General features: G+C 41.9%; 1 protein-coding gene across 1 annotated transcript in view; it reads left to right on the top strand.

Moving 5' to 3' along the window:
- Positions 1 to 4,928: 4,928 nt before the first annotated feature.
- LOC134322124 (zinc finger protein 385B-like) overlaps positions 4,929 to 10,300 on the top strand; it is a 9,297-nt gene continuing 3,925 nt past the window's right edge. Inside the window, exons 1-5 of the mRNA XM_063003993.1 lie at positions 4,929 to 5,142; positions 6,050 to 6,174; positions 6,880 to 6,990; positions 9,240 to 9,396; positions 10,101 to 10,300. The exon at positions 10,101 to 10,300 is cut by the window's right edge and continues 46 nt beyond it. Coding sequence (XP_062860063.1) covers positions 4,929 to 5,142; positions 6,050 to 6,174; positions 6,880 to 6,990; positions 9,240 to 9,396; positions 10,101 to 10,300 — 807 coding nt within the window. The remainder of the gene's footprint in view (positions 5,143 to 6,049; positions 6,175 to 6,879; positions 6,991 to 9,239; positions 9,397 to 10,100) is intronic.

Here is a 10,300-nt window from a genome sequence, read left to right as displayed (position 1 = left end):
GTAATTTTTTAATAGTCATAAACAAAAGCACCACACAAGGTTTACCTAAAATAGAAATATGTCAGTGTGCGTGTGTGTGTGTGTGTGTGTGTCTGATAAACATTACCATATATAAATGAATGTTAAAACAACATTGTTCTTTAGCCAAACATACTATAACACATTGTTTATACACATCATTATTATTATTATTATCATCATTATTAATACTATTATTACTTATTATTATCATTATTATTATTAATATTATTATTATTATCATTATTATTATTATTATCATTATTAATAATAATATTATTATCATTATTATTATTATCACTATTATTATTATCATTATTACTATTATTATTACTAGGGATGCATCAATACCATTTTTTCCCAACCGAGTACGAGTACAAGTACATGTATTTTTGTACTCGCCGATACCGATACCGATACCTATTTAGAATGATGCAATCTGGAGCATTATGGAATAGTGTAGTTTTTAGTGTAAAATAGTGCAGTGGAACAGTTGCTTCAGTTGCCATCACTTGTTAAAAAAAAAAAAACACCGCACAGACATCATTGAGAAAGCTTCTGACAAGCTAACGTTAACGTTCATTAATAAACGCACGTAATTAACGTTGTGCACATCATACATGCGATGCGATTCTGCTGATTGAAATATTTACTTTAAAAAGATAATACAGTCCGATCCCATCTGAGCCGATTCTATCAGCACGTACATTCGTGGTTCACCTCGGTAAATCGTAAACGACTCTGAGTCGGCTCCCGCTCTGTGGTAATAACCAGTATAATTAAGCCTGAGCTTTATAATGTAAGCGAGTCACACAAAATGTTCTGTAGTAGTTGGTGTTTATTTACAACCGCAACATTCATTATAACAGTAAACACGGAGAGATGACTGAGAAAAGAAACTTACGCTGCGCTTAAAACGAGTCGACTCATGAATCACTTGTATCGACACTGTAAACAGAGTATTGAACACACACACGTCCTGTAACAGCGATCGCTGCTTTTCTAACCGGTTATCTTCACTGTTAGCTCTATTTTAAAGGGGTTTTTTTTCTCAAACGGAACTAAATAACATTAAACGTGTATGTGAGCGTGGTCAGTGAGAATAATTCAGTCTGTCTCCTGTGGGTGAAAATGAATTGCTTTAGTTTTAGAAGTGAAAAAATCTCGTAATGTCACATACTCATGCATCTCTAATTATTACGTATTATTATCATTATTATCATTATTATTATTATTACTTATTATTATTATCATTATTATTATTATTATTATTATTATTATTATTATCATTATCATTATCATTATTATTATTATCATTATTATTATTTTATTATTATTATTATTATCATTGTTACTATTACTATTATTATTATTGCTTATTATTATTATTATGTTATTATTATAATTGTTGTTATTATTATTATTATTATAATTATTATTGTTATTATTATTATTATTACTATTATTATTATTGTTATTATTATTATTACTATTATTATTGTTGTTGTTGTTATTGTTATTATTGTTATTATTATTATTTATATTATTATTATTTATATTATTAGCATTATTGTTGTTGTTATTATTATTATTGTTATTATTATTATTATTATTGTGCTCATTAGTGGTGATCAGTCACGTGACACTGAGCGCGCTGCAGGAGGGAATCCAGAGCGTGTGAGCTCAGTAACGGTTTAACGGTCGGAAACAGGACAGTGTCTCAGTAACACACACACACACACACACACACACACACACACACACACACCTCAGTATGTATTTAGTATTAGTGTGTATGCTGGGCTATTAAAAACTTTACATGGTGGGTTCCAACTCCCTGAGGAGATCCACATCGGTAGGAGCGAATCTCTCTCTCTCTGTCAGTCTTGGAAATTTTGGAATTGGTTATTCAACAAGCTCATGGTCAATTATCCACATACTTATTGAATATAATGAAGGTTTAGTGTCTCTGAGGGTTAAATATGATGCCACCAGTGACATGATTTCTAAAGTAAAGCTTCTACAGTAAACATTTAACACAATGAAGCTCTGAGAAGGTCGCCGTCCTAAAATAGTGACCCAGCAAAACCACAAACACTAACTGGCTTGAACCTTGATGTGACACTCTATCCGTCTCGTTTATATTAAGCCTCATGTAACTCTTAATCCCAACAATGCTGCAAGACCTACACATCAGCCCTGAACGGTGGGTGTTGGTATTTTAAATAGAGGGCACTGGTCAAGCTGAAGTGCCTTGTTAGCAACAAAGAATCTCAACAGATATTTTAAGGCTCAGCTGGGTCTGAAAATCTGGGCGTGACATCAAGAACCAGTTTTGTTCAGTCCGAAAACATTGGGTCTGATGTACAATGAAGCGGTAGACCGAAAACACATCAGCAGGAGATGACTGGAATTATACTGACTGCAGTTTGTGGACTGAACCTTCAACAGTAAATGAAAAGTTGGAGCTGCTGGGAGTGAAAGAGTTCTGGATGGCTTCTGCTTTAGGTCATAAAGCCGAGTGTCCTCCAAACACTCCAACCAAAACTGAGGAGCTTCATGTGTAAGGTACAGTATTCACCTCATGCATGACATATGCTGGCTGAGGGCTGCCAAACACTAGCACACTGATAATAATACACAATACAATACAAAACTAGTAATATACTAAGCAGGAACGGCATGGGTTTGATTCCCCAGGGATCCTGTGTGGAGTCTTCTCCTGTATCCTGTTTCCTCCCAGTCAGGCCAATTTGAGCTACTAGAAATTGCCCTAGATGTAAGTGTGTGTGCGTCAGAGCTAATCTGGGGTGTATTATGCCTTTTGCTCAATGAATCAGACCTACTGTGACCTTGACCAGGATAAAGTGGTGGATAAAACTAAATAATACTTCATCTTATGCTGATGTAAAGCTAGCTTGACTGTAGATAGTGTCCCTTGAGTTCCAGCAGCTTCTAATGGAAGGTAGACGTGTTTTTGGTGCTTCTTGGGCTGCATCTGATCATCGAAATGTGACTGTTTTGGTTTTCCCACTGGTTTTCAAAGAGACAAAACAGCTTTTATACTAATATAATACACTAGATCTCTTTTTAATAGTAAAATTGGGCAAATCTAATGAAGGTTTTGAGCCCGAGGAGCATAGTGTGTTCCTCGATATGTCTTCAAGTTCTCTTCAGAAACCTGTTGCTGTCTGACATGGGAATTTGTAGTATACACATTCTAATGCTTTGTTTTATGTTTTCAATTTCAAATCCTGTTTCAGAGGCACTTGGGGTGGTACAGTAGTGTATTGCACTAGCCACCGGGTGAGGTGATTAGTCCTAATTTGCGGCTGTGAAAATCGGATCGTGAAATGAGCCGTTTCCAGTGTAAGATGCAATTTGCTGTGAAATTCAAACTTTAAGGTGTTCAAGTGCCTCACGTTTACTGGTTAATCTGCGCTATGAGGAATCCTAGCGATCCTACGGCAATTCAGTTAGCAATTCAGTTAGCAAAATGTCCAAGACGTCAAAGTGTACAGCAGCTAATAACACGACTCTTGAGTCGTTACAGAGTTTGGAAAACTACCAACCAATTCGGGAAGGGGGGGGGGGGGGGGGGGTATACGTTTATGGGTATAAGTTAATTACTGCTGTGAAAGGTGGCTCTTTTCTTTAAAAATCTGTACATTTGAAAAAAAATTTACTTAGTTATGGATGGGTAAGGAATACTACTATCTGTTTGAAGCACCAGCACAAGTGGTGGAGGAATATTCTGAGTATAGCGTGTTCATCTGTGCACGTTATAGCTCTATGTAGAAGTCCATTGCTGGCTGGTGAAAAATAAAACTATGGCTTTGAATGAGGGGCCGTGTGCTAGTGTAGCCAGCTGTAATCTAGTGGTTAAGGTACTGGACCAGTGATCAGAGGGTTGCTGGTTCAAGTCCCACCACTGCCAGGTTGCCACTGTTGGACCCTTGAGCAAGGCCCTTAACCCTCAATTGCTCAGACTGTAACTGTAATGTAAGTCGCTTTGGATAAAGGCGTCTGCTAAATGCTGTAAATGTAAATGTAGTTTTTGGCTACCAACCTTCACCATAAGATAAAGACTGACACTAAAATTGGCTGGATTATACATAAGAAGAACCAGAAAAAAGGAGACCTCAGCCGTCCCCAGTTAGGTACGTGAGTGTAAGTTATGCGTAAGCACACAGGACAGATCACCGGAGGCCGTAACGTTTTACTGCACTGGATTAAACCTCGATGTTCTTCTAACAGCGCTGTGTGTGTTCTCACTGTCCTCAAGTAGGACAGTAGTAGCCTAGTGGGTAGAGCTTTGGGCTATCAACCGGAAGATTGGTGATTCAAATCCAGGCTCTGCTATGCAGCCACTGTTGGGTCCTTGAGCAAGGTTCTTAACCCTCTCTGCTCCAGGGGCGCTGTACGATGGCTGACCCTGCGCTCTGACCCCAGCTTTCCTAACAAGCTGGGATATGTAAAGAAAAAGATTTCATTGTACTGTATATGTATATATGACAAATAAAGTATATCTTCTTCTTTTTCTCCAGTTCCTGTTTAAAAGTAAGTACAGCAGACAAGCTGAGCCATGTACTTCATTCTTGTGTACCATTTACATGAGAACGACTTTCCCAGAATGCATCTTCAGACAGACTGGCATGTAAAGCTATGCCGTTGTGCCATGGCGCACAAGTGTGGGCAATAAACGCTGAAAAACTCAGCAGCTGTGGCTTTAAACAGAACACCATGTACCGATGCACCCTTATTTTACATGGTGTTAATGTGTGTGTGTCTATTTCGAACTCAACACAGCAGGAAATGGATATAATATAGACCGGGTCAGTGGGTTACAACATTGCTAAGATGTGAGTAACAACCAAACCTCATTCTGACCTTTTTGTCTCTCAGAAATGATGCACGGTTTGCGCCCAGAGTGCGAGGCACGTGAGACGTCTGAGCCGAAACCCAAGCGAGCGAAGCAGCAAACGCTGATGCTGTGTGACGTGTGTAACATCCAGCTCAACTCCAGCGCTCAGGCTCAGATTCACTACAACGGTAAAACGCACCAGCGACGTCTACGCCAGTCCGACCAGGTCCAAACCAAGACAGGGGTGAGAAACAGCACCGGTACGAATCTTTTTTTCTACCTTTGCAGCCAGTTTGCCCTGCTGGCTGAGAAGATGCGCTGGCTAGCACAGACTAAATTGAAAGAACATCTCTCAGTATATTAGGAGGACCGCGCTACTCCTTCTGTATTCTTCCATCTTCGCTTTAAATGTGTCTCCATTCCAGTAGGTGTCACTGTTTCAGGAGCAGGAAAGTTATTCCACTTGTGTCTGTAGAGACTGGTGGCCAATGGGCCCATTGGAAGTTGGCAGACGTATAGTAAACCTGTGCTCATACACTTACATGTGCATTAATTTTGGAGTTTTAGCACATCTATGGGAATTTGTGCCCATTCGATCTACAGAGAATTTGTCAGGTCAGACCTTAGTGAAACCCCTCACCATATATATCATTTACACTGAAATGTATTTTTCACATATTTCAGCTTTTTTGGAAGCCGGGGGTCAGAATACAGGGGCAGCCACTGGACGACACACCTGGAGCCAAGAGATTGAAGGGCCTTGCTCAAGGGTCCAACAGGGATTTGAAGCCACAAACTTTCAATTGGTAACCCACAGCGCTACTCACTAGACTACCGCTGTCCTTAAAAATTTAATTGAATAACCAGGAGGGGTGTCCACACATTTCTGGCCAAGCAGTTAAGTCAAGTCATGTTTATTCATGAAGCGCCTTCAAAGACATCGAACGTCATCTAATGCGCTGCATAATAAAATCAGAATGTAAATAAAACTATACTAAAAACCCAAAAAAACGGTGAAAATAATTGAATCCTCTGGATTTAAAATCAGTTGTGAGGGACGTCTTAATAAAAAGTGGCAAGCAGTCAGAAGGCCAGTCCATACACAGAGTTGTAACGTATGTTCTTTATCTGCTGTGTGTAAAGTCCTCCTTCCACCTGTCTGTACAGGACATTCCGGCAATGGCAGTGCATTGCTGACCTCGCCACTTCCTGTTCAGTTTCATCTCGACCTGAAGCACACACTTCCTCTAAGAATGGACAGCTCATCACGTCTCTTCCACAATTTTAGCACGGTTAGTGTGTGTGTGTGTGTGCATGTTTTATATTGTATGAGGCTAAAAAGCTAGGGCATCATAGCAGAGCTCCTGGTGGAAGTCTGGTCCTCTGAGCAACAGACACATTTGGCAGTGTCTTAAGGAGGGAAGGCTAGATGGGGCCTTGTGGGACGCCTCAGGCAATTGGTTATGCGAGTGCTCCTCAACACCCCCTCATTTCCCTATCCACTGAACCTCATTTCCAAACGTCCTGACTTTGTTTTTATGGAAGTGAGGTAGATCCTTCCAGGTCCTCCTTACTATGATCCAAATTAAGATGATGCAAGTCAGGTGGATCTCCTGGATGAAGGTGGACATTGTCAGACAAACTATGCGTAGCCAATCCACTGCTGGGGACCCAGACGGCGTCCAAGGAGGGTGGTGTGTGTGCAGTCCACCAATCCCTTTTTATTCACCCAAACTTTGGTCAGTTTTGCAAACAGAGAGCCACTTCCTGTAGAGGCGCCCTGGGCAACCCGCCCCTTAGTCCGGCCTTTCCCACCCAGCAGACTGGAGGCCGATTTTGTCTTCTACAGGGCGCCCAGCCGACCGGTAGCAGAGTCGAGATTGAAACCCAGAAGCTCAGAATCCTCTGCACCACCTATGTGCCTGGACTTTATACATTTTTAGATGTTTTGCAGTGATAACCTTTAAGTGTTTGTGTGTGTGTGTGTGTGTGTTTAGATGGACCCAGTCCAGCAGGCGGTCATCAGTCACACATTCGGCATAGCTCCATCACTCAAGAAGAAACAGATCATCACCTGCAACATCTGCAACCTACGCTTCAACTCGACGGTTACACACACACACTGTGGTTCAGCATGGTTTGTTTAGTGTCCTGCAAAGAGCACAGAGCAACATCCACTGTGAGCCAGGTCCTCAAAATGCTCCTGTAAATGGATGGGCACAAGTTCCCACAGCAACACTCATGAAAAGTCTTTCCAGAGAAGCGGTACAGTGTCGAGCTCTGTATTGTCCAACCAGTCCACCTTGGAGACACACTGAGGAACTGTATAGACAGACAGTATAGAAAGTTGTAGCCTGGCGGTTAAGGTGCTGGACTAGTAATCAGAAGGTTGTGGGTCAAAGCCCCACCACTGCCAGGTTGCTGCTGGTTGGCCCTTTAGCAAGGCCCTTGACATTCAATTGACACAAATGACAGCCAATAATGGCACCTTCTAAATGCTGAAAATGTAAATTTGGTGTTAAGGCCGGACATGATGTGTGTTTACATGCCTTCAATCACCTTCAGGAGCTCAGATATGTGGTGCAGAGATTAAGCTCAACCTCAGAGGACCTTAGAACACAGTCGTCAAATGTTATGAGCCGAATCAGAGGACACCGGGTACAAGAGAGGGATTTGGCGGGATTGGGCGTCAGCATCCAAAATTAGCCGAATGGAGTAACAACAGACCGAGCAGAGCAGAGCAGAGCCCATAAATAATATCACTAAGTGCTAGCAGGTGCAGTCGGTGTGGGATTAGTCAGAGGAGATGTGATTAGAGTCGGACTTGACCTTGAGTTTCATTCAGGGTTGGGCGTCGGCTAGTCAGGTGCACCGGGGTCGCCGGGAGGTCCAGTGTGGTGCCACAGATTCACATTAAATGTGGAAGATTTAAGTCATTTTATTCCAGTGAGTGTTTGCTTTTGAAACGTGTGCATAGGTAGTATATATACACACACACACACACACACACACACACAGAAATCACACGTCATTAACGGGAGAGGGAGGGGCCAGGACCACTTTTGTCAAGTCCAAGACTAGAAATAGCCAAAGAAAAGAGATCTAACTGCAGTAATCGGACTTTCTTTCCACCTATAAACGTTCCACCTTTCAGTTTAAGCTGCCACATTGATTCCTGGGAGTTAAGTTCTTTCCCTCGCATGATACAAATTGCAAACACATCTTTTTTCCCCCTGAAATGTTTTCCTCCTCTGCTATTAAAAACACCCTTTAAATAACCGCATCATCTTGGAGGGTTCCAGTGGTGAATTGGGCACCAGGACAAAACACACTTCATTCCCATCTAGGAGCAAATCAGTGCTAGCGGTCCATGTTCTGCATGTTTTAGGAGCTGGGAGGAAAACAAAGATTCAGGTCTGCAAGACATTAACATTTTCGGCATTTAGCGGACACTTTTATCCAAAGCGACTTACAGTGCTGTGACTATATATTGCCTGAGCAACTGAGGGTTAAGGGCCCAACAGTGGCAACCTGGCAGTGGTGGGGCTTGAACCAGCAACCTTTTGTCTACTAGTTCAGTACCTTAAACGCTAGTATGGAAGAACGGATGGGGTAGTACTTTGTAAATAAGTGGTGGTCAATTCACACAGAGCATAGTGTGACTCTCCATATGTAATACTGTTCTGTCTGATTACCCGAAACAGCCAGCAATGGCACTTATGTCTTAGTTGGCAGGTGCAAGTCTGTGGCTCTCCTCAGCCAGAACAAGGGTGGCTCAAGTGTCAGTGTAATTGCAATAGAATTGTAGAATATTCTATTACAACTACAACTGCAAGACTCAATGAGTCATTCACGACCTGATGCACCAGCGAGTCTCCCAGTTATTAAATCATTACTTATTTAATAGAGTTTCTCCCAATTCTGTTACAATTACAATGACACCTGACACGCTTGTTCTGGCCGAGGAGAGCCACAGACTTGAACCTGCCCTCTCAGACACGAGTGCAGTCGCCGGCTGTTTCGGATTCTCATATAGAGCCGTATCACATACGGAGAGTTACACTATGCTTTATGTAAAATGACCACCACTTGCAAGCAAAGCACAGCCCCATCCGTCCTTTCCTCCATCCGTCCACAGGCATGACTGCATGTGTCTGTAGGGCACCCTACTTGGTGAGCTAGTGTTTAGACCGCTGCGCCACCCGAGAGTTTGGATATAATACATACATTTATGTTTAGTTGTTATTTTAATTGTGCTTCATTTCTTTATTTATGATTTCATAATTATATGAAGTTTGTTAATGTGCTTTTTGTTCATTATGCAGAAAAAATATTTCTTTGCTTTTTTTGGTGACAGAACCAAGCAGAAGCGCATTACAAAGGGCACAGACACGCCCGCAAACTCAAAGCCGTAAACAACGTGAAGAACAAGCAAAGGATTCTAGGAGGATCAAAACGGAGAGAGAGAGCAGAAGGATGGAAGGACGGGTACGATGCTCTGTCAGGAAGGACAGGTCTGTGTTTATGTACTGTCTCTGTGTTTAGTCATTTCCAATTCCCATTACCTCCATACTTGTCGAGAAGGCTGCGGACTAGCATGTGTTAAGCCGCCAAATTTTTTTCTCTCCCACAGAGAGTCTAAACATGTATGGAAGAACACAATATGCTCTTTGTGTTCAAACAGTAGGCATCTTCCTTCGGTCTTTCCTCTCTCAGATGTGGTCAGTTGAGTCTGTTAAATACCCAAATAGGCTGGCGGCACTGTGTTGGGCTAGCGCTTTAGTCTGCTGTGCCAACCTAGCGCCAAATATAGTGTACGGATGTATTATTTAATTGATTTATGACCACAGCCTGACTCATACACTGATTTCAGGCTGATTTTGAATGATTATATTTCCTGATAATCCTGTGGTGTGTGGACTGAATGTATGTAACTCCAGTGGTCTACATAGAGCACTGACCTCAACCACATCAAAACCATTTTAGATGAACTGGAACATCTGTAGCATGCCTGGATTTCTTGTACCTGACAAGCCTTTCCAAAGAGTGGAGGCTGTTCTAGCCGCAAATGACGTAGGCAAGACCATATCACTGCCCATGATTTTGTATTGGGATGTGCAGTAAGCTCATAATCAGGTGTCCAAAAACTTTTGATTTGCTGTGGTAAACAGGGCAGCCACAAAGCTAGCGTGAGATTAAATTGTTTTTGTTTTTTTAGTTTGTAAATCACCAGATGACCGTCCTGAGGGAACCTCAACCATTTTCGCCTCTGAATGTCTGTGTGAGAGCGAGAAGGATCCAGAATCCCTGAATTTAGAACCTCCAGACATCTCGAAAAAACAGAGGGACCCTGACCGTGGAGTAACGGATGTGAACGAGAGGAAAAGCAGCAGCAGGAATTTTCACTGTCCTGTATGC

Source organism: Trichomycterus rosablanca, chromosome 10 (assembly GCF_030014385.1).
Source record: "Trichomycterus rosablanca isolate fTriRos1 chromosome 10, fTriRos1.hap1, whole genome shotgun sequence".
In the NCBI taxonomy this organism is placed as follows: domain Eukaryota; kingdom Metazoa; phylum Chordata; class Actinopteri; order Siluriformes; family Trichomycteridae; genus Trichomycterus; species Trichomycterus rosablanca.
Note: the sequence above shows the minus strand (reverse complement) of the source record. Positions and strands in the feature narration are given on the sequence as shown.